This window comes from Typopeltis vanoorti, chromosome 1, assembly GCF_054136105.1.
Source record: "Typopeltis vanoorti isolate ZY-2024b chromosome 1, IOZ_Tvanoo_1.0, whole genome shotgun sequence".
NCBI classification, from domain to species: Eukaryota; Metazoa; Arthropoda; class Arachnida; order Uropygi; family Thelyphonidae; genus Typopeltis; species Typopeltis vanoorti.
Window position 1 is genome coordinate 83181090 of NC_143549.1, and position 26201 is coordinate 83207290.

At 37.2% G+C, this 26201-nt stretch overlaps 1 protein-coding gene across 1 annotated transcript in view; it reads right to left on the reverse strand.

The window, feature by feature from the left end:
• The window catches only part of LOC150110163 (muscle calcium channel subunit alpha-1-like), a 1246847-nt gene that overhangs the window by 212837 nt on the left and 1007809 nt on the right, over window positions 1-26201 (reverse strand). The window contains exon 38 of the mRNA XM_090391329.1: window positions 19601-19703. Within this exon, the coding sequence (XP_090247455.1) occupies window positions 19601-19703 (103 nt within the window). The remainder of the gene's footprint in view (window positions 1-19600; window positions 19704-26201) is intronic.

Here is a 26201-nt window from a genome sequence, read left to right on the forward strand (position 1 = left end):
ATTTCCTCTGCCAGATATTTCCTGAGTAGGGACCAAGCAGCACTGATTTCCTTCCCATCCAACTCCTCATTCCATGATATTGGAATTCCTCATTCCAAGCTGTCTCCTGAGTTTGTCATAATCACCTACCTTATACATCATAAAATATTATTACCAGAATCACTTACATTTGATTTTAATGTCTTCATTCGTAAAATTTTTGGTTTAGTTTCATAGCCATTGTCAATACAGTTATAGGAAAACACTAAAAAGAACAACATTTCAGTTGAAAGCACGTGATATTATGTGCACTACCAGCTGCAGGAGAATAGTTCCATCTGCATTAATACATATTCAAAATAAATTACAATATATTAATTTAGTTAATAAATTATTTTTAAATATAAACAAAAATTTAATTACAAATTAAGGAACTCATGAATGGTGAGTATTAGTCAATATAACTTCCTGAAATTGAGAAAGTTTTAGGCAATCGCTTTTTGTTCAGGTTTGGGTTGTGAATGTGTGTGCTTCACAACTTTCTTTGTAGAGTTTTTTCCAGAAGAAAGTAACTTTTGTGTAACATTTTCGTTTTTGTCCACTGAATCCTGTGTTTTGTATATAATGCATGGCTTGCTAAACTGGATTTGTTGGGTTCTCTAAGTGAAATGTATTCCTGGTGTTCTTCAAGATGAATCTGTGCAAATCAACCAGTTTGTCCATAATAACACAAAAGCAGGGATTCTGTAAACTCCAGGATAAGAAACAGAAGGATATTTGTCTTTAGGTGAGATAAGACAGAGGAGAAGGATACACAGTAATATACTTGGATTTCGCAAAAGCTTTTGATAGAGTACCTCATGATAAGTTGACAGTCAAACTAGAGCAGATGGGGCTGGATATTAGATTAGTGCATTGGATTGGAGACTGGCTATCTGATAGGTATCAACAAGTTGTGTATGGGGGTGCGATATCTAGGAAAAGGAAAGTCACTAGTGGAGTGCCTCAGGGGTCTGTTTTAGGTCCATTACTATTTAACTTGTATATTAATGATATTGGCGAGGGTTTGGATGGAGATATTCAGTTGTTTGCAGATGATGCAAAGTTGGGACGAACCATAAAGAGTAGTGAAGATGTTGTGGCCTTGCAAGAGGACTTGAACAGATTGAGTAAGCAGATGGGGGAAAATGAGTTCAATGTTGCAAAATGTAAGGTTTTAAAATTTGGAAAACAAAGATGGGATGCAGAATTTATGCTTGGTGAGAGTATATTGTTGGAGGTAGAGGAAATAAGAGATCTGGGGGTGATAGTGGATAAGGATCTAAAATTTAGGGGACACATCATCAAAATTGTGAAGACAACACAAAGACTTCTAGGAATGATGTGGAGGACACTGACGTGTAGAAGTAGGGAGATTCTTGTTCCATTGTATAAGGCTTTGATTAGACCACACATGGACTATTGTGCCCAGATTTGGTCACCGGGTTTTCAGAAGGATGAAAAGATGTTGGAAAGGGTCCAAAGGCGACTGACTAAGGTAGTTTCCGATCTCTTGAATGTTGAGTATGAGGAAAGATTGAGAAGATGCAATTTGCAGAGTCTAGTGGAGAGAAGGAAGAGGGGAGATATGATAGAGACCTACAAGTTGGTAAGGGTTGTTATAAGATCAATGGTGGAGAAGTTCTACAGAGAATAGTGGGAGATCAGGGGAGAACCAGAGGTCATCCCTGGAAACTGTATAAAGAGGGTGTGAGTAGGGGAGTGAGAGGCGGGTTTTTTTCATGCAGAGTTGTGAATGATTGGAATGCCTTGCCTGAGAGTGTGGTGTCTGCAAGGAGTTTGAGTGTGTTTAAGACACGGTATGATGAGATGTGTGTGTGTGTGTGTGTGTTAAAAGGACCTCCCAGATGAGTCTTTGACTCCAGAGGTCTTGTTTAATAATAATAATAAGGGATGTATTAAATTTGCAAACTGGATGGGAAGCAACTTGTACATTCATTTGTCAAAGTAATCTTGCTATTTTTTCTGAAAGTCTTTTAACATATGGAATACAAATTCTGGCAATTTCTTCTTTAGGTGGGTTAGGATGATGGCCATAATTATTGATTCTGTTTTCAATAGTTTTTGTCTTTTTCTGTTTTGTCTGTTTTTAAAATTGATAAAAGTAGTTCTGATAATAAACCGTTAGAAGAGAATCTATAGAACAAATTTTATCAGCTCTGTCAACTAAAAAAATTATTACATCATATTTCTTGAGTGATGATGAGAGTTAGAATCATTGTATTTACCAGTATGAGTTGGTTTTCTATATACTGAGAACTGTAGACTAGCATTTGGTTGACATAAAATGAGAACATCCATAAAAGGAACACAATTACTATCTTCTACTTCCAGAGTAAATTGGATTCTTGAGTATATTGAATTAATTTTTTCAAGAAATTCATGAAGATCGGACAAGGAGGAGTTCCATACAGCAAAAACACCATCAACATATCTGTACTGAACCAATGGTTTAGGTGAAAACATGTTCAGAATATGTTGTTCAAAATGTTCCATGAAGTAATTGGCTAGAGTTGGGGTAAGGGGAGAGCCCAAAGCTGTTCCCGCTATCGGTTTATACAGTTTGTTCTGGGATATAAAGTATCTTGAATTAATAACAAAGTGTCGAATAATTTTTCATATGTTTTTCAGTTTGCAGCTTTATTGGGTAAACTAGTTGTGCATTTCCTAGGATTATCCAGGAAATGCATGACATGCTATCATTCTCTCCCACTCTTTTTGTCAATACCTTCAAAATTTCTACCACTTAATTTAATGCATGCAATCATGGTTCTGTGCAACCATCCAGATATATCTTGTTTTCCCCCCAACTATTCACATTCACTCTTTCAGTGAACAATAATTTCTCCAAGCACCTGACACCAAAACCATTAATGTGTATCCATCTAACAATTCCACACCTTTTAATCATTAAAGTTACTGCATGGATCTACATACTGCACATTATTTCTTCCACAGAATCTACTTACTGACTCCTTTGTGACTGCAGTTCTTCTCTCTGTAGCTCACTCTCATTTCACAAAAACAGACTCACAGTTTTTATGATTTTGCTTCAATCAACAACTCTTTCAGATTTTCTTTCATACTGTACTTTTCTCCTTACAAATCATTCCTGGCAACAAAATCATCTGCTCATTCCGCTTGCTTGCATACTGCTTCAGTCACATAATGAATCCTCATAATCAGGAAACAGGATCGTTGCTTGCTAATTCAGTATATACTTCTAATCATTGCACTGCCATACATCACCATATCTGCTATTTTGACAACTGTTTTTCCAGTCTCTCCAAATCTTGGTTGTAGTTTTGAGCAGCACTCATCAAAACCTCCAAATTTACAACATTACTAGACACTTCATTTCCCCCCCAGCAGGCCTGGTTGGCAGTGGTTAGTGTATCTGCTCTCCAGCCAAAAGGCTGCAGGTTCAAATGCTATTGTGGGCATGGATGTTTGTGATTGTCTGCGAAAATGCTAGTGGTGGTAATGGGCAGTAGATGGCGTTGGTGTAGATGGAGTTGGTGGAGACAGAGTTGTAGAGTAGATGCTCTCCCTCGATGAGTCTTTGTACTCCCTGGAGGTGTCACGTAGTAATAATAATAATAATAATAATATTCTTATTTGCAGTTTGTTTAGCATGCCACTACCTGCCACATCAACTCATTGGTCCCTCATTTGTATTTTTACTCTCATTCAATATTTCTCACTCCTTGATCTGCCCAATTAACACACATTTCTGTCAAATTCTAGTACCTATCATCTCTCTTAGTCCCCCCTACCCACTATAAACTACCATTCACCAATGCATATATTCCAGTCATGCTACATCAAATGAAAATTTTCAAACTCAAAGGACTTGCTACTTCCACCACTGTACCGCACCTGTCTAAACACAATCACTACATGAAAATAATTATCTTAAGATATCAAAAATAAATGGTTGGTTGGGTTTGGAATTTATTGCACAAGATGGCAAAGATCAAAGTAATAAATAAAAATATCTGTACAAGAAAAGTTCAAAAAGCTGAAGAATGGCATATACAAGTATAATAGACAGTCATGATCAGACACATCTGTACAAAGCAGATCTTTGTAAAAATTAAAAACTTCATGCAATTTGTGCAAGTTTAACAAAATTTTCCTGAGTGTATATGGTTCAGCCAGTTTGGTAAAAATTGCAATAATCTGTTGAACGAGGTGCTGATACCAATGGAGTAGCTGGGGGGGGGGCACTTTGCATTTAAGAAATCTTGCCATACTGCCTATAGAACAGCAACTGAGTGATGAAATAGACTTAGACGATTTTGCTAATGGAAATGCAAGAAAAATAACATTTTACAATGTTGGAATTAAAGTTTTACTTCAAAAATAAACGTAGTGTTTTAATTTATTTTCCTATATGTCATTTTGACTTTTTGTAGTATTATATTTCTGGTGTGTATTGAGAGGGGCGGCAAACTCAGGGATCGCCCCAGGTGCAAAAGCTGTAGCTATGGCACTGGCTGGTACACCGCCAGAAGATAATATATGATAAAGTGAGCATTACAGTGTTCACATATAGATGGTCACTAATAGATAAGAATGTGTAAGACGACCAACTTACACAGTGTGTCCGTTAAGTAACGAGACAACAATTATTATATCAAAACAAAGAACTATATTTGGAATTTTCAATTCCAAAGATTCAAAATAATCTCCCTCCAACTCTAGACAATGTTTACATCTATCATACAGGAGTTCCAAGGCATAGTGGAAGGTCTGAATGGGAACTTCCTTCAGTGTCTGGGTCACACCATGGCCATCCACAGTGTGGTTCATCCTCCAGGGACTGCTCCCCCTTTAAACGCTGAAAACCAGTGGAACACCTTGCATGACTTGGACAGTAATCACTGTAAACTTTTTTTTTTGTTTGTCTTGGTACACTTCTGTAGAGTTTTTCCTAATTTACAGTAAAATTTTATCACAGCACTTTTTCTGACATGCTCACACACTCTTACTTCAACAGTTGCCACACAAAAGCTGCTGCATCACCTGACTTGAAAGTTGCACCTGCCATTAGAATGCACTCTAGCAGTCAAAAGCATAAAAACGTTTGTTACTTTTATTCAAAGGGCTGTCCTGTAAAAAAATCACATATCTCAATGGCACACTGTGTATGTGGAGCCCAGATAGAAAACTTCATCTTATTACTATTATTATTACTATTATTACGGGCAACTCCAGGGAGTCATTAGACTCATCGAGGGAGGCCCCAAATCATATTCATCACAACTATTCGACATTCATACAGTATCTATCATATCTTGCCTTAAACTTATTCACTGTCACAGCATCCACCACAGACTCAGGGAGCGCATTCCACTCATTCACTACTCTAAAAGTAAAGAACCCAGCTCTAACACCTATACTAACCACACTTTTGCCCAGTTTCCATGGATGTCCCCTAGTCCTCAGTCCTCCCACAACCAGCCCTGTTTTCAAAAATATCTTCTGAATTAATTTTATAGAAACCCTTCAGTAATTTGAATGTCTCAATCATATCTCCCCTCCTCCGCCTATCAACCAATTTTTGCAACCCACAAATCCTCAACCTGTTCTCATACGGTTCATTCCACAGACCTGCTATCATCTTGGTCACTCACCTCTGGATCCTCTCCACCTCCTCCCCATCAAGAAGAAACCTAGGTGACCAAATCTGAGCACAGTAGTCGAGATGGGGTCTTATCAAGGCTCGATACAGAGGAACAATAACCTGCTTGTCAACGTATTCTTCAGCAACCAAGTGATTTGATGAGCTGATTTGGCCACTTTTGCAATGTGTCCCCTAAATTTCAATTCCTTATCCACCAACACTCCTAAATCTCGTGCCTCATCAATTTCCTGGAGCACGGTTCCACCAATGCAGTAAACTGCCTCCAATCTTTTCACGCCAAAATGCATAACCTTACATTTTGCCACATTAAATTGACATCCATTCTCCTTAGCCCAGACCTCCAATCTATCCAAATCATCCTGCAAAATTTTGACGTCATCTGCATTCACTATTGCCCTACCCAACTTCGCATCATCTGCAAACAAATGAACTGTTCCTCTCAGATCCTTTCCTATATCATTTATGAACAAATTAAACAGCAGTGGTCCAAGAACAGATCCTTGTGGCACACCACTAGTCACAGGCCGTCTTGTGGACTCTACTCCTGAGTAAACCACTCTCTAATATCTCTCCGTCAACCACCCTCCTATCCATCTCACCAACCCTATGTCCATTCCCATATGCTGCAATTTACTGATTAGAATTCCATGTGGTATCCTGTCAAAGGCCTTAGCAAGGTCCAGTAGAATCACTGTAAACCCATTACTCTTATCCAGTTCAGCCGTCACTGTGTTATAATGCGTGAGCAAGTTACTGAGGCATGACCTACCCTTCACAAAACCATGCTGTCCCTGATACAGTATCCCATTTTCTTCTATCCAATCATGTATTTTCCTCGACTATTTTCTCTAAGACCTTGATAATGATTCCTGTTATGCTGATTGGCCGGTAATTTTCAACAGCAGCCTTGGAACCACCTTTGTGCAGTGGAACTATTTTCTGCTCTTTCCACCCCTTTGGGACTGACCCAGTCCTGAGGCTCAAATTAAACAAAATGGTCAAGGGCACTGACAATTCTTTGGCCGTTTCACTTACGACACGAGCTGGGATACTATCCAATCCCACAGATGTATTGACATTGAGGTTCTGTAATAGACTAGTTACCTCTACTTCATTCATCACAATTCCAGTATAAGCTGTTGGTTCTTCCATTCCTGCAAAGTCACCACCTGGATGATATACTCTTGCAAAGTGCTCGCTCAGTAATTCCACAACATCGACTGATTCGGTTACCTCCCTACCCTCAGCATTTTTTAAGATCATTCTACCATGAGCATTTTTCCTTTTACTTGCAACATATTGAAAAAACTGTTTGGGATTCTCTTTAGCCTGCATGGCCAATTTCCTTTCGTAATCTGGTTTTGCTTTTCTTACCACCCTTGTTACCATCCTGGCCTGAGCTTTATACTGTTCCTGCACCTGATGGTCATCCTTCTCCTTAAATTCCCTCCACAATTGTTTCTTTTTTTGCAGCTCAAGCTTAATAGTGTTATTCATCCATTTAACCCCTACTTGATTTATTATTCGGACTCTTGGTATACAGTCAACCATTGCCTCCTGCAAACAGTTCTTAACCACCTCCCATGCATTATGTTTCTATATAGGCTAGCTGATAAAACATACATAATTTAAAGCTTAATTACATGCAATTTAATCATTAGTTTCGTGCCAGGAAACTAATAGTGGAAGATCTGCCAGGATGGCTGCTACTGATTATTTAACTCTATGAATTATCTGTGTAGTCTTTTGTGAACTATCTGTGTAGTCTCTATAGGGGACTGATAAAGAGTACTTGAAGAAAGGTGCTGGCATAGCAGTTGCATACGCAGTCTCATTTCCAATGATTCCAAAGTGAAAGCTAGCATATTTGAATATCAATATTGATATGATGATTGAAGAACATCAGAGAGCACTGGATGTGGATTGTACACAAGAGATGAAATGGCCTGTAAATGAATTCAACAGGTCTGAATAAATTGTATAATTTTGGTATTTTATTTTTATGAGCATAAGTTGTATGAGATGCAGCCCAATAGTGTAGTTACTACAGTCGAGTGGAATCTAACTCAAGACAAAGAAGTCTGGAAAAATACAGGTAAGAATCATAGTACTCTGCTCTGTGTGCATTAAACTGATGCAAGTAGAATGGAGTAACTACATGATGGAGTACAAACCTCCCTCGAGGCAGAGTATCGATGTATGGTACAGGTAATGTTGTCTGCATTTGGTCAAAAGTTTTTATAATCTTTTTCACATGCTTACCATACAGGTGAATGATGGCAGTCTGATGCATGAACAAAAATGAATATGATTTGTTTGGTAGTGAGGAGATTAGTGTTTAAGTGAGGATATAGTCATTTACTAATAAGAAAGTAATTTAATTATGTGGTTAAGTTCTGAACAAAAGGCCTTATTAACAAATGAATAATTTTTGTTTGATAATAAGGTTTACTAATTTTTTTTATATTAGCACCTGGTGTGATAGATACTGTAGCTATGTGCCTGTTATGGAAAACTGTCTGCACATGTAGATTTTCTTAGGATCCATCACATTGACATAATCAGGGCATTATGTTAGGTATTAATGTAACAGCATGATGGATCATGCTGTTACCATTTTATACTTTTAATACAAAGTAGCCTTAGGATGTTGGTTTTTCAGATGAGCTAGAAAGTGGTGAATGAGTCAAGAACAGATGAACATATGCAATATACATTATACAGAGCCAAATGGCAAGTCTGTAACTATCCAACATGTTCAGAACTTCGATAAAATAAACAAAATCCTTAAACAAATTACTATCCAGTTATTAAATTTAAACACAATAAAAGAACTGGTGTACCTAATCTGCTTTCCTAAGTATCAAGGATAACTTAATACAATCCATTATAAAAGTATGGTTTTTTAAGAAGCAAAAATAATAAAAATGTGTTCCAAAAGTTTATATCTCTCCCGGCTAGAGTGAACATTAGGTTTTCAGAATAACGAGTACATGCTGAAATTGTGAGGAGAAAGGAGTGCAGTTTGTTAATGTGTGGAATGAGTTTGAAGGACAAAATGAACTATATAAATGATGGACTGCATTTGAGTGGTTTTGGTGTGAGTTGCTTTTAGAGACTGCTGCTGGAAGGTTGAGAAGTGAGTACAGAGAATGAATATGATCAAGTGGGAAGTGATTTGGAAGAGGGGGGGAAAGTAAGACAGGAGAGATTGAAGAGGTGGTTATGAATGAGGAAGTGAGTGGCATGAGTATAGAGCATAGGTTCCCAAAGTGGGCGGTACTACCCCCTCCTACAGTGGGCACTGAAGCCTCCTTCTGGGGGGGGGGGGGGGGCTATACCGGGATCAGAAGCATTTGGGGGTGTTCAAGCGGTCTAGGGGTCGGTGGCTCTTTATAGAAGAAATTAATAATATATATTTAAAAATTAATTATTTTTGTGATTTTGCGATTAGATAATCATTTAAAATTTAAATATTGAATTTTAATTCATCTTATGCCGTCTTATACGATCAATGTTTTTATCAAATTTCTATTTCGATTATTTAATCGTTTGAAAATTTACCATGTCAGATAGAAATAGATGTCAATGAGAAAATAGAGCATGTATATATATGTGTATAATAGGTTATGTTTACAGTAGCAAATATATTTGTTATATTTCATTTCAAAATATATATAAAATATATAAAACCACTTTTCTAATTGATTTGTACAAAAATAAACCCAATTTTAAATAATTTAATATTACGAGTAAAAATAATAATGGCAAGAAAGAAATAAAATCGTAAATTTTAGTTAGCCTAGTTAATACTAACTTATATTGCTAACTAGAGGGAAAAAACAAAGCAAATATTATTCGAAACTTATTATACTGTTTTCTGTGGTTATGTTTTGTAGGTTTGTTGTTTATATGTTGTGTAATTATTTTATTTATTAATTATTATTTATAATTATTCAGACAATGTCGTGAGCGGACAAACAAAATGCGCTTGCCGCTTGCGTGCAAAATAAAAAATTGAACGTGTCATAAAGGATATTTTAATTTCTATTTTTTATATACTTAAAAAATTTATTAATTTTTTGCTATAGTAAAAATTGATCGTGCCATACAGGCTTTAGTCTATCCGCGCAGCAGATGATTCTTAACTAATAGTATGTCAGTCAACTATTACGTAGGTAATTCACTCAATTCAGCATTTTGACAAGAATATGGGTGCTTGCAGTGACTTGTTCAAAGCACGAGTATGATGGTATCGCAAACAAGTCAATGCAATGCAAGTCGATTTGGGCTAGATTTCAAATTTATAAATACCAGTGGTTTAGGAATAAGTTTCATTATTTTTTGTGTGCTTTGCTAACAATCATCAGTCGAAAGTGTGATAGATAAGTGGAGTCATACAAAGTGTAAATCAAATCTTTTATTTTGTGAATATTTCTGCAAATTTTATTACTTCATTATGTCTGAATATAAGAAGAAATGTCGACAGTACAGTATCGAGTATTTGAAATATGGTTTTATTCAAACTGTTATAATGGGGGCATTACAAAATTTATGTCTTGCAAAGTGGGCGGTGGCCCGAAAAAGTTTGGCAACCTATGGTGTAGAGAATGAGTGTGCAAAACAGAGAGAAATGGGGAGGCTCGGAGTGGACAGGGGAACATAGTGTGAAAAAGGTGGATATTCCAAGAGGATGTGAATGCATGTGTAGACAGGAAAACAATGGGATGACCTGGGATCAAGAGGAAATAGTTAGATTTGAAGAGGGTTCTTCGATGAATAAGGAGAAAGGGAAATGGCTTCAGTTGAGCATGGAGAAATCACATCGAATGAGTTGTATCAGTGGAACTAGCTGTGGTTCCAAGAATGAGCTGCTGTGTTTGTACGCAGATGCTAGAAGTGTAGGAAACAAGGCAGATCAAATGGTTGCATTAATCGAGTTTGTTCACCCAAGAATTGTTGGAATAAGTGAGACATGGTTGGATGAGAACGACATCCTGACAGGAATAGAGATTGAAGAGTATGATGTGTTTCTTGAGGATAGAAAGGGTAAAAAAAAGGGGGGGAGTGCTATTCATGATAGAGAAAGAGTTATGTTCATACAAAGTAGATGCAAGAGGGAAATTGTGCCAGTGGTTTAGAGGCAGTATGGTATGAGATAGAGGTGAATACAATAAAATACTTGGTTGGATGTTGTTATAGACTGGTAATGTGGATGGTAGTGACTATGAAATGTATACTCAAATTAGCCAAGCAAATAAGAAAAGGGTGATCATTATGGGCGATTTTAATTATGGCTATATAGACTGGAATGATGAGATAGCAACTGGAATTAAAGAAAATGAGTTTCTTGAGTGTTTCAGGGACCACTACCTCAGATAGTGTGAAAGAGAAGGCACATGAGAATTGAGAGTCTTAGATTTGATCATCTCATCAGAGGATGTAATTATAAATTGGTGGGTTATTGGACACCTCATTTATGAGGTGTCCAATAACCCACAGAGTGACCATGAAGTGATTACCTGGGTGGTTGCCAGCAGCGTGAGGACATCTGTGAGAAAAGAATATATGTGGAACTACCAGGGGATGATTATGAAGAGCTCATTAGACAGCTTGCAGGTGCAGCATGGAATGAGGAGTTAGCTGGAAAATAGATCAATGCAGCTTGGGGGATTTTCAAGAACTATCTAGTAGAAGCAATTTCTAAATATATTCCAAGGGTCAGATGGTTAAATAAGGTAGTTGTGAAATGGATGAATAAAGAGATTAAGCATGCAATATAGAGAAAAAGGGCATTATGGAGGCAACATATAAAAAGTGGTAATTACCAATTCCATGAGAATTACGAAACCAGGCAAGGTGGGTGACTTGGTTGGTTAGGGTAGAAAAAGTGAGGTACGAACAGCAGTTAGCTAATGAAGTCAAAAAGAATCCTAGGAATTTCTTTCAATATGTAGCCAGCAAAAAAAAAAAATGATTATAGAAGGATGACATTGATTGAAGAAAATGGTATAAAAGACAGCTGTTGTGGAAGATATAGTGGAGATACTTAATCAGCAGTTCATAAAGGTCTTTCAATCTTGTGAATGTGACTTCATGGAGAGATTGAGAGCAGTTGATGATGGTGAGGAGAGACTGGCTGTAAGTGAGCAAGACGTGTATAGGGAGTTGAGCAAACTTGATGTTAATAAGGCTATGGGTCATGATAATATATCATCAGGTATTCTGAAAGGAATGTGCCAGGGAGTTGGTCTCTACCTTGATATTTTTTTTTAATATGAGTCTTGCACTGGGTCAAGTTCCTAAGAAGTGGAAGGAGGGCAAGATTTTGCCACTTCGTAAGAGATGTGATAGAACTCAAGCATCAAATTATAAGCCTATCTCTGTGTCAGGTGTTGTGGTTAAGTTCTTGGAGAAGCTTGGGAGAACTAGGATCCAGAATTGGGTTGATAACAATGGAATTATCTTTGATGAACAGCATGGATTTTACTAAAGGGAGGTCATGTTTTAGTAATCTACTTACTTATAACAATAAGGTGACTGCTTCCTTGGACAGCAGAGAGGGATACCAGTAATATACTTAGATTTTGCAAAGGCTTTTGATAGTCAAACTAGAGCGGATGGGGTTGGATATTACATTAGTGCATTGGATCGGAGACTGGCTACCTGATAGCTAGCCAGTTGTGTATGGGCAAGCAATATGCCCGAAAAGGAAAGTCACTAGTGGTGTACCTAAGGGGTCTGTTTTAGGCCATTGCTATTTATCCTGTATGTTAATGATATTGGGGAAGATTTGGATGGAGATATTCAGTTGTTTGCAGGTGATGCAAAGTTGGGATGAAATGTGAGGAGTATAACAGTTGTTTTGGCCTTACAAGAAGACCTGAATATGCATGCGTGAATTGAGTGAATTGAGTATTTGAGTATACTAATTGAGTGAATATGCATGCTAGTTCAATGTTGCAAAATGTAAGGTTTTAAAATTTGGGAAAGAAAGATGGGATGCAGAATTAGTGGCAAAAAACAGGGTTAACTTGACTAGATGGGTCTCAGCTTTAGGTTTGCTAAAGGGAGGTCATGTTTTAGTAATCTACTTACTTATTACAATAAGGTGACTGCTTCCTTGGAACAGAGGAGATGGATACACAGTAATATACTTAGATTTCGTGAAGGCTTTTGATAGATTACCGCACGATAATTTGATAGTCAAACTAGAGCGGATGGGGTTGGATATTAGATTGGTGCATTGGATTGGAGACTGGCTATCTGATAGGTATCGATAAGTTGTGTATGGGGAGAATGATATCCAGGGAAAGGAAAGTCACTAGTGGTGTGCTTCAGGGGTCTGTTTTAGGGCCATTACTGTTTAACTTCTATATTAATGATATTGACAAAGATTTGGATGGAGATATTCAGTTGTTTGCAGATGATGCAAAGTTGGGACAAACTATGAAGAATAGAGAAGATGTGACCTTACAAGAAGACTTGAAGAAACTGAGTGATTGGGAATGGGGATGCAAGTTTAATGTTGCAAAATGTAAAGTTTTAAAATTTAGGAAACAAAGATGGGATGTAGAATTTATGCTTGATGGGGATATGTTTTGGAGGTGGAGAAAATAAGATATCTCGGGGTGATAGTGGATAAGGATCTAATATTTACGGGACACATTGCCAAAATTGTGAAGACAACACAAAGACTTCTGGGAATGATGCAGAGGACACTGACTTGTAGAAGTAGGGAGATTCTTGTTCCATTGTATAAGGCTGTGATTAGGATTTGACATGAACTATTGTGCCCAGATTTCACCACCTGGTTTTCAGAAGGACAAAGAGATGCTGGAAAGAGTCCAGAGGTGACTAACTAAGGTAGTTTCTGACCTCTGGAATGTCGAATATGATGAAAGATTGAGAAGATGCAATTTACAGAGTCTGGTGGATAGGAGGAAGAGGGGGAGATATGATAAAGACATACAAGTTAGTAAGGGTTGTTATAGGATCAATGCTGGAGAGGTTCTACAGAAAACAGTGGGAGATCAGGGGAAAACTAGAGGTCATCTCTGGAAACTGTATAAAGAGGGTGTGAGCAGGGGAATGAGAAGCAGGCTTTTTGCATGCAGAATTGTGAATGATTGGAATGCCTTGCCTGAGAATGTGGCATCTGCAGAGAATTTGAGTATGTTTAAAGCATCGTATGATGAGCTGTGTGTATGATAAAAAGGACCTCCTAGATGAGTCTTTGACTCCGTGGGATCTTGGGTAATAATAATAATAATAATAATCTGATTCCACTATATGGACATTTGCATTCTATGGATATCTTTCTGAATCATTGTAAGGAACTATCCCAGGCTCAATATATTTGGATGCCTAAAACTGCCATACATCTGTGAGACTTACTCTCAGCCTTCCCATTCAATGCCTAGAGTTTCTAAGTGGTAGCTTTGGAAATCCAGGCATTGACTGTACGACTGTTGGCTTTGCACTTACTCATAACATGTAATCGTAGATGTACCTTTTCCTGTATACTGTTCCCAGAAGATGCAAACTTCACTTTGGCAAAATATAGAAAAAGAGATTAACAGTGTATAGGAAAAGATCAAGAATATTTGAGAGAATTAGTAGCAGACTACATATCCAAGTGTGAATTGGAGATTGTATTCCTTGGGAAATACAGGGTGTCCCAAATTCATGCAAGATTTAAATTTAGCGCCATTTGTGCAGTAAAATGTTGCCAACGAGAAAAAAAAGACAGTGTGACAGCTGACAGTTCAGGGTTATTAAAAATGGAGTGCTACACGAAAGAACAATGCATTTTCATTGTTGAGCAATATTTTAAAAATAATGAAGGTTTGGCAGCTACAGTTCGCAATTTTCGTACAAAATATGGTCGGAATAGTGATTTAACTTCATCGACTATGAAAAAATTAATTTAAATATTCAAGGAAACTGGATCATTTAGTGATCTTATACACTCTGGCCGTCCTTCAACAAGTCATTCAACAGAAAACATTGAAGCAGTTCGTGAGAGTGTTGCTGAGAGTCCAGGAACATTAATTTGGCACCATGGTCTTGAATTGGGCATTTCGAGAAGCTAAGCTCTCTACAGCGTATTCTTACGAAAGATTTGCATCTTTATGCTTACAAAGTTCAATTGACTCAAGAACTGAAGCCTACTGACCACACACAGTGAAGAGAATTCGTTGAATGGATTATGGAACAACAACAACTGGATGCTAATTTTTCGAACAAAATCATCTTCAGCGATGAGGCTCATTTTCATCTTGATGGCTTCGTTAATCGACAAAATTGTCGCATTTGGGGTTCAGAAATCCATGAGTGATTGTTGAGAAACAAATGCATCCACAACGTGTCACTGTTTGGTGTGGATTTTGGCTGGAGGCATCATCAGTCCATTCTTCTTCGAAAATGCGGCTGGTAAGGCAATAACAGTTAATGGTGCTCGCTATCGCGACATGGTAATCCAGTTTTTTGTGCCTAAATTGCAAGATATGGATGTGGACAACATGTGGTTTCAACAAGACGGTGCCACATGCCATACAGCCCGAGAAACAGTTCAATTACTGCATGAGTCATTTCCTGGTCGTGTAATTTCCCGTTTTGGTGATCAGAATTGGCTGCCCAGATCACGTGACTTAACACCGTTGGGCTTTTTTCTTTGGGGTTTTTTGAAGTCTAAGGTTTATGCCAACAAGCCCACGACCACCCATGCCTTGAAGGAGGAAATTGAGCGCTGTATCAACGAAATTCAGCCACATTTATGCAAAACAGTCATGGAAAATTTCGACAAAAGAGTGCGTATGTGCCAGCAAAGCCATGGAGGCCATTTACCCAATATACTATTCCATGCATAACCCTATACTGTATACTTTATGAATCAATAAGAAATTACAATTTTTAATTAAAAACCTGTGTTTTCTATCAAAATTACTTCTTGCATGAATTTTGGGACACCCTTTACATGACAGGAGACTGTTCCAGAGGTCAACAGTAGAAGAGATAAATGAAGATGAGGAGAAATTTGTTCTGTGGGTTAAGAGTTGAACTGTGAAATGAGTGTTGAGTAGCATCTGTGGGTTTCAATGAATTTAATAGAGGCCAGAGGAATAATTGATGCCGCTTCAGATAAACACCAGCCATGACAGCACTTATAAAAGATGTACACAGCAGAAACTGAATGCCTGTATGAGAGTGAGTCAAGTGAAATGGTGAAAGATGGATCATTAATCAACCTAATTGCTCTCTTCTATACTGAGTCAAGTATTTTTAGGAGGCTATTAGGAACACTATCCCAGATATGAGAATGGTATTCAATGGTTGAGCAGATGATAGAGATATAAGTGGGGTGAGAACAAGGGATCATCCCTGGAAATTAAGACAGAGTTTAGTTAGCAAGGGCATAAAGACTAGACTTTTTGCATGGAGAATGGTGAATGAGTGGAATGAACTGCCAGAGTCAATTGGAACTGATGTGAATGAGTTCAAAGCAAAGTATGACAGGTATTATGCAAATGAAGGTTAGTATTTGGTTTTTGAAATTTGGTTTAGTGGACCTCTCACAATGAGTCTACAGGCTCCATGGAAACGTACATAATTTGTGATTTATAAGGTTAATAACTTTTCAGGGGTAAAATAACATCTTGAATGAAAAAGAAACCTCAATTTTTTTAGATGCTGAGAAGGCAATAGTTGTAGTGTTCTTATGCCAAGTTAGGCTTGATGATAGTGTAATCCCAAGGAGAGAGAGATAGAGAGAAAGAGATCTCATCTTATATGGAGATTTGGGTGTTATCAAGAGTAACACTGAAAAAAAAAAGTCCTTCTTTTAAACTTGTAATTACATAGTTAGAAGATAATGTACCCTCAGTCATCATGAGTAGCATGTGTGGTCAGAAAGCAGGCAATCCAATTGCAAACGTCATGAGACAGATCAAATGTTGGGAGTTTAATGACCCATGTGTCATGACGTAAGCCTTGGAGATATTGAGAGTGACCAGCTGAGATGCAGAGGATTTTTCCGTGGTATTTGTCTGGAGATGGGACAATAGATAAGTAGATCCCTCTTTGACTGACAGCAGTGGAATTTATGTTGGAAGTTGAGCTTTCAAGGTGTTCAGAGGAGTGACAAATCACCCTTTTCATGTACAAGTTATTTATGAGCTAATTTTCACTGCAGGATAGATACTAGTGGAATATGAAAGTGTAAAATGATGACACAGAATGGATCCACCTTTAGGACAATTGAAGAAATATCATTAGGACCAGGAGACTTTTCATATTAGCAGGGTTGGGGGGGGGGGATTTGCTAGAGTGAACCATACAGGAATTAGAGAAATAAGAAGCTAAGAGGTTAGTTTTGCTGTGGATGAAGCATGAAAACCATCTAAGTGCAACAGTGATGCACTGGGATGCCCCAGAACTTGATGCTTTTGTCCACTATCTTATACATTAACATTCCTTCATTGACTGATCACAAATCCTTCACTGTTTTGTAAATGATGACATATTCCATTCCTCTTCTTCAGTGGAATAATCTTGAATGCTTAAGTGATTGAAGCTTTAAGACCTTCCATAACCAATGTCTTAAGCAGTGATTTTGATACTGTTCTTCAGCTGAATGAAAATAACCTAGCAAACTTCAATGCTACCAAAACACAATCCTCTCTTATTTCTCACAAGAAAGACTGCACTTCAAATGTCTCTCTTTATGTTTGACAATATTTAGATGTCTAGTCGGTATCAGATTTCTTTTCTTAACTTCCCTTCCGGCTGTTTTATATATATATATATATATATATTGTTGTGTCGGAAAATGAGCTGACTCACTATTCGTAAGCCATCTTCTTTCCGACCCAACAAACAGTGACGATTAGACCTAAGGATAAGGACATGCTTATACCTCCAGAGAAAGGGGTAAGAGAGTATTGTATATATGATCACTCAAAAGTATATCAAACTGACTGAGATTGTTAATATTAAATAAACTTAAAAAATTTGTATTTAGAATTGATAATGTCTGTGTAAAATAAGCAAAGGGAAATTGTGTCTCAGGACCGAAATTGTTATTATTAAATGTGCTTAAGAGATATATGCATTAGAACCATGTCAAAACAGTTCGGAGTTGGAGTGACCAATCGGCCGCAGCTAAGAGTATGACATAGTCATCAAGAGAGGGCGCTCGCATTGGTAATATAAGGTACGGCGTGAGACTCGAATGCTCTCGTTTTCTGTTCCTGAGTTCCCGTCCAATCCTGGATAGCTACGGAAGCTTGTCGCCGGTGCCCAGCAACAATCTCCCGGTTGCTGTTGTACCGAGTCGAATAAAGCCACCAAAGGAATGAAGTCAGAATTCCAGTAAAGAGCCGTTGGTAAGTTATGCCAACGTGAAGTCAGCAAAGGGCAACCTTCGAAGATAGTGGAAGTAAGTCGCTGATGCCACAGAAACACGTGGTGAGAAAATACGGAAGTCTTGCATAACAGAAGTGAAAGCGTGGAGGGAAGTCACAGAAACCCCATGAGAAGAACAAGATGGTAATATACAATTTTTCATACTCATTATAGAATTGTAATCGTAAAAGGAATAGGAGTCAAGGATTTAAGGAGCTCCACACATTAACTTACCCATAGTGCCTAAAAGACTGCTTGGACTGATCTGTCTGTGTCAAATAAGCTGGTGCCAATCTAAGCTTGTGTTGAGAAAGGAACCTAACCTCTGAATTGTTTGTCAGGAAGAAGCTATATGATATAATGTTAGTTATTATCCTGAATTTTAGTTATCATATCGAATTTTAATTAAGTTGTGAGGGGATAGAGATTGAGCACGAATTAGAATATTTTTCCATGTTAAAATACAAGACGGAATGCGTCTGACATACTTTGTATAAAGATTGTATATAACTGTGCTTAGAAAATGAGCACTGAGTAACCCTATATGGAATAATCGAGTCTGAACATAATAATATAACAGAGATATAGGATTGTTTCATTTAAACATAAGAATTGAAATTTTGGATATCTTAACCTAAAGAGGGGGGGGGAGTTCAGACTCTCTAGCATTGAAATTATTACTTAAAGTGTATCTATGCAAGTGTTTATAATAAATGTATTTCTTCATATCAAAGTTCACGAGTCTGTTGTCTCTGAGATTGAATTACCACTTATAAAACTTTCGGACCTGTATGAGTGAAAGGGGAAGCAATTTACTTAAGAAAGAAAAGGGGGAGAGCCACGACTGCACATCACGTGATCCCTTTGTTGTTTAGCGATAGTTGCCGGCTGGCGCAGTCATTCTAAACAATATATAAATTTGTCGGCAATGAAATAACTGATATGCATGAGAGATAAATAATACATATAGAATAATATAACATAAGAATAAAAGTGAAAGTGACGAGGTGCAGACGTAACAATATATATATATATACACACACACAATCGTATATGTTTTATATAATATATAGGTATTATATAAAAATTGTAAACTCATTAATTGCTGAAGCACTCACAAGTGCTTCTTGCAACTCACTCCACTAATTCAGAATTCTTGCATGCAAAATATCCAGTCTTCACAATCTTGCTAACCATACTCTTGAACAACTGTGTTAGTGACTGATTTTCCTGCCTACTTGTTGTTTATTGAAAATGTCTTCTATGATAAACCCCACAAATTCCCTTTAGTAGCATGTATTTCTATTATAATAATGCTTTGTTATCAGTTACACTTTATTTGGTTATACACTTAATTATCAAAGCTAATGCAAATACTAAACGATAAAATAATATATTATAATTTACATATTTACAAAATATATGTATATATTTTTTTTTACTTAAGACCTCATTAAAGGAAATAAAAACATATATAAAAAAAAAACACTGATAAAATCTGCTTACCCTCTGTTTTGATTTTTAATGAGGTCCTTACTACAGCAAACAGAGTTGCGTTAAAATTAACGGTACCATCACTGTTAAGTGGCATATTCATTGAGACAAGTTTCTGAAAATAAAACCAGAAAAAAAACAAAAAACTACATATTTTGGTCTTGGGAAGAATTAGGTGCCATTTAAAGAAAAATTACCTTTGCTTTTAACCTTTCCAGTTTTTCTAATCACAGATTTCTAGTTATTGTAACAAAAGTGAAATAAACAGCAGTGGGTATATGAACATTTGATTAACATGGGGAATATTATTAGCGAATTCTGATGATCATAATCTACTACTCTTGGTGGTCAAGTGAAGCATCAGTTTGGTACCAAAGGTTGTGAGTTTAAATCATGAAGAAGTATGGATTTTCTCCAGCTTTCATAAACTGGCTAACAAGAGACCTGAAATAGAATAAAATAATGATGCCCAATCAGAAGATTGGGCATGATTATAGAAGGGTTTCAATTCATAGAAATGGCTCCTGCCTACAATACTATTACACAAGTAATGAAAACATATTACTTGTGATTATTCAAAGTAATGTTTAGTATAAATACTCATTTTGATATTGTTGCTGTCCTGATAAAATCCAAATATCCTAAGAGCAACATTGCACAAAATGAAATAGCAGCCTTGAAAATCATACCACAAACGAAAATTATAATAATTTTCTTGTTGATAAGGGTAACACATCTCTCATAATGGATCAAGTGATTCAATATTCAAGGATATAAAATATATTATAATTTATATATTTACAGAATATATGCTTTGTTTACTTAAGACTTTATTAATTTGTGTAGATGTACAAAATGAGTTTTTTTTTTTTTTTTATCTTCCTATGAGATTATCGATGAAAATTACATTAATCTGCAAAAGAAAACGAAAGCATAAATTAAGTTGTCTTGGCCCAAAGAAATCATTAAAAAAATTAAAACCATATCATGTTAAACATACCACATATACCTCAACTTAAAATTACGCAAATTCAATGCTCTTCAAAATCTTACAGTCAATAATATACAGACCTCCACCTACGGGGCTGCCAAACAATTAGCCAAACCACTTACACCCACTCACATGCTATCCTTTCATAAAAATTTTATTCACTTCAAAATGTCAATAACAAATTTTATCCTCAAAAATTCAGACATTGTGAACAGCTTTGATATCACTTCTCTATTTAGAACACACTACTTACAGAGATTCTAGATCTCTTGCATACTTAAATTATTCAAATTCAACACATACAAGTTATTTTACATGGAGAGGACAAATAGACAAACTAGATGGAAATGCGATGGTTACCCTAGTTCTTTTTCTCTCTCTCTCTCTCTCTGCTGCAAAAATTTCTGTATACAATACCAAAAAAACAATATCCAACATTTGGATTTTTTGCCAACATCATTATTATTACAGGTATCCCTTGATTACCACGGTTTTGTTTAACACGGGATTTGATTAATGCAGCAAAATTAATTGTGACAATCCATTACATATGCAGCAAGAATTTTAATTAATGCGCCTTTAAATTTACCATGCAAAAACGTGCAAGCCTCAAGGAATGTTTCCTGACTGAGAAAAAGAAAGTTGTGAGCATGATGACATCATTCCACCCACAAGAAGCTTTCAAAGCTCTTTTGCTTTTAGATAAAGCACCTGGTCATCCAAATTCTCTTAATGATCTGGGTGAGAATGTCAAAATTTTATTTTTTTCACCAAATACATCATTGCTGCAACCCATTGACACGGGCATCATTGAAATTTTCAAAGCCTATTTTCTTAGAAAGAGATTCCCAGAGGCATTGAAACAATAACAGGAGAAAATGCAATTACGTTCTAAGAATTTTGGAAAAATTTTAGCATTAAACATGCAATTGAAAACATTCATGACTTGTGGGAGCAACTGTCTTCTAACTGCATGAGAGCTGTTTGGAAAAACCTTTTGCCAGAATGCAGTAATGACTTAGGTGGTTTTCAAAATCCTGTGAACAACGTGGTTGAAGAAATCATTGCAATTGGTGAAAACCTTGGTTTTGATGGTGTTGATGCAAAAGATGTTAAAGAATTATTGGATTCAAATTCAAAAGATTTGAGTGACAACGATTATCTTGAAATTGAACAACAATGCACATAAGAAGACAATGAACGAATGGAATGTGAAGTTCCAAAGAAGATAACAATCAAAGAATGGGATGGAATATTTCGCAGTTTAGAATCGCTTAAGTGATAAGTAATGGATATGGATCCAGATGTTAATCGAAGAATGCTTATTTGCGAGGTCTAGAGAGTCATTTTGCTTGTCATTCGTAGAATTTATGCTGATAAGAAAAAACTAAAACTGTACAAACGACTCTGGATAAATTTTTTTTTAAATAAAAAATGGCAGGAACTAATGTAGGTACAATTATTTATTAAACATTTACTTTACATTCATTTTTTATCTTTCCTAAAAGAGTACCATATAAAACGAATTATTAATACAGTAATCGATCAGGGACAAATTGTAATTTTTACCATCATCATCATCAAATTCCCGCCATGTACCCTCAAGGGGTGTACAGGATATGATAGTACTACATGAAAAAAATTTACATCATTACTAACTTTCTATCTACAATTTTCCTCCAAATCAGTCTGTTACTTGTCAACACTACAACATTATCAGATCTTATATTTCTATCGTCTAAGGTACTTTGTACCGTATCAATCCACCTATATCTTGGTCTTCCTCTGGGTCGTTTTGCTGCCAACCTGGCAGAGAACACTTGTTTTGCTAATCTTTCCTGAATCTGAAATCTGAAATTTTTACCATTGATTATTATATTTGATTAATGTGATTTTGATATATGCAGTAACATCGAGGGATTAATTAATCGCGTTAATCAAGGGATACCTGTATTATTATTATTTCAGACCACCAGGGAGTCAAGAACTCATTGAGGGAGGCTATAAACCATCTAAACTTACTGTCATAACTTATCTTAAATTCATTTACACTATATGCACTCACTACCCCTAAAGGCAAGCAATTCCATTCACTCACTGCTCTGTAAGAGAAAAACCAAGCTCTTATCCCTATCTTGACTGAACAAACTTCCATGGATACCCCCCCCCCTATGTTCTATCCCATATAATGAAATTAGCTCGTGTTGTACGGGAAGCGGCAAAAGAATTGTCGGTGTCCTTGACCATTTTGTTTAATTTGAGTCTCGGGTCTGGGTTAGTCCTGAGGGGGTGGAAAGAGGGGAAAATAGCTCCACTGCATAAAGACGGTTCCAAGACTGCTGTTGTAAATTGCCGACCGATTAGCATATCAGGAATCGTTGTCAAGGTCTTGGAGAAATTAGTCAAGAGAAAAATATAGGATTGAAAAGAAGAAAATGGGATACTGTATAGGGGACAACATGGTTTTCTGAAGGGTAGATCATGCCTCAGTAACTTGTTCACGTTTTATAACACAGTGACGGCTGAACTGGATAAGGGTAATGGGTTTACAGTGATTCTACTGGACCTTGCTAAGGCCTTTGACAGGATGCCACATGGAATTCTAATCAGTAAACTGCAGCATATGGGGATGGATATAGGGTTGGTAAGATGGATATGAGAGTGGTTTATTCAGGAGTAAAGTCCAAAAGACAGCCTGTGACTAGTGATGTGCCGCAGGGTTCTGTTCTTGGACCACTACTTTTCAATTTGTTTATTAGCGATATAGGAAAGGATCTGAGAGGAAGTGTTCACTTGTTTGCTGATGATGCAAAGTTGGGTAGACCAATAGTGAGTACACAGAATGTCAAACTTTTGCAAGATGATTTGGATAGTTTGGAAGACTGGGCTAAGGAAAATGGATGTCAATTTAATGTGGCAAAGTGTATGGTTATGCATTTTGGGTTGAAAAGATTAGCATTATATCACATTGGTGGAACTGTATTCCAGGAGATTGATGAGGCCAGGGATTTGGGAGTGTTGGTGGATAGGGAGTTGGTTGAAGTTTAGGGGGCACATCACAAAAGTGGCTAAATCAGCTCATCAAATCACTTGGTTGCTGCAAAATACTTTAACAAGCAGAGACAAACAAGTTATTGTTCCTCTGTATCGAGCCTTGATAAGATCCCATCTAGAATAATGGGCCCAGATATCACCAGGGTTTCTTCTTGATGGGGAGGAGGAGGTGGAGAGGATGCAGAGATGAGTGATCAAGATGATAGCAGGTCTGTGGAATGAACCTTATGAGAACAGGTTGAAGATTTGTGGGTTGCAGAAATTGGTTGATCGGTGGAAAAGGGGTGATATGATTGAGACATTCAAATTACTGAAGTGTTTCTATAAGATTAATTCAGAAGATATTTTTGGGAATAGGACTGGTAATGGAAGGACTTGGGGCCATACATGGAAGCTGGGCAAGAATGTGGTTAGCAAGGGTGTTAGAGTTAGGTTTTTTTTGCTTGCAGAGTGGTGAATGAGTGGAATAAGCTGCCAGAGTCTGTTGTGGGTGCCATGACTGTGAATGAGTTCAAGGTGAGGTATGATAGATACTGTGTAAATGTCGAATAGTTGTTCTTGACATGATGTTAGGGCCTCCCTCGATGAGTCTGTCGACTCCTTGGAGTTGCCCATAATAATAATAAATTCCTTCAATATTTCCATACACCTTCCACACACAAAAAAAATCAGATGATATTCTATATCATCCCCCCTTCTTTCTCCTGTTAACCAGAGTCTGTAATTCATATTGATAAAATCCCAGACCAAATACAGCTATGTGCAAACCAACAGTCTGGCTATGTTTTGTGCTTGCTAATTGTTACCCTGGCCAAGACATATTATTATTCAGACCTTCATAGAGTCTTTTGACCCCTTGGAGGTCTGAATAATAATCGCAGATCCTTCCTAGGAAACACAAATTCTATCAGACAACTCCTTGACCTCATTGACTGTTCTTGCTCTCACCACTCTATCAGGCAATGTATTCCACGGTTCAATCACCTTCCATGCAAATAAACCACTCCTCACACTCTTGCTCACAGCTTCCTTTTGCAACTTCCAGGGATGGCTACTTTTCATCGCTTCCCGCTGTTCCACCAAGTGAAAGAGCTCCCAAATGTCAACCTGTAACTGCCTCTCAACAGTTAAAACGTCTCAATCATATAAACTCTACTTCTTCTATCACCAAACTCTGCAGTCCACATTCCCTCAGTCGATCCTCATAACTCATATTGTACAGTCCTGAAACCATATTTGTTATCTGTCTCTGTACCCTTACCACAGTTAATTTATCCCCTTCAAACCCTGGTGACCAAATTTTAGAACAATAGTGTAAGTGTGGTCTGATCAGGGTCTTATACAAAGGAATGATAACTCTTTTATCTCTGCAGGGCAGCTTCCTTCTCAGTATTACAGCAATCCTCTGGTTTACCTTCACCACCTTAGCAATATGCTCCCCGAAATTCAGTTTTCTATCAATCAACCCCCTCCCCCCCACCACCCCTAGATCTCTTGTCTATCCCTACTTCCTCAAGTACATCTCCTCCAATCGAGTATGCAGCTTCCCGTCAATGTATCCCAAACTTCAAGACTTTACATTTTGCTGCATTAAACCGATATCCCCCATTTATTTGCCCATCTGTCCACTTTATTCAAATCATCTTGCAGGATTGCCACATCTGCACTATTACCGATAACTTTTCCCAGCTTCACATCATCTGCAGGCAACTGAATATCCCCTTGCAATCCATTGACAATGTCATTGATATAAAGGTTAAACAATACAGGTCCCAGTACTGAGCCCTGTGGAACCCCACTTGTAACCCTCTACCTCTTTGATATTGCCCCACCATACACAACTCTCTGATACCTATCAGACAGCCAATTCTGAATCCAGTTCACTAACCCAACATATAAACCCATGAGCTGCAACTTAAGTATCAGCTTATCATGTGGCACTCTGTCAAATGCCTTTGCAAAATCCAAAAAATTGGCAATATATGTCTTTTCCTCATCAACTGCTCTTGTCACTTTATTATAAATCACAATCATCATATTACTAAAGCAGGAGCTTCCCTTAACAAATTTATGTTGATTCTCACAGATAACATTACCTTCATGCTCCAAGAGGAGGTGAGAGAATGTGTAGGCAGGAAAGTAATGGGATGATCAGGGATCAAAAGGAAACAGATGGAATTGCAAAGGGTTCAAAGAAAGATATGTGAGAGTGAAAGTGAGAAGAATGATAGTGAAAGTTGGACGTATGTTGGACCGAAAGTACGGAAACAAAGAAGGATGAATGAGAGGGAAAGTGAGAAGAGGGGGTCAAGAGTTAGAAAGTTAGAAAGATTTAATGATAGAGTGAATGTGTCGCGAGGTTCAGAAGGTGAATTGGATTGGATGAAGCAAGAAATGAAATGGATGCGGAATGAAATTAAGAGAATTCAGGTCAAAACTATTAAAATAAATCATGATGGCATGAAAGAGATAACAAAAGATGAGCGAGTGGCATTGTATGGCGACTCAATTATTAAAGGTGTGCTAGAGGATAAAATGCACAAGGTATGTTTTCCAGGCAGTAAAATG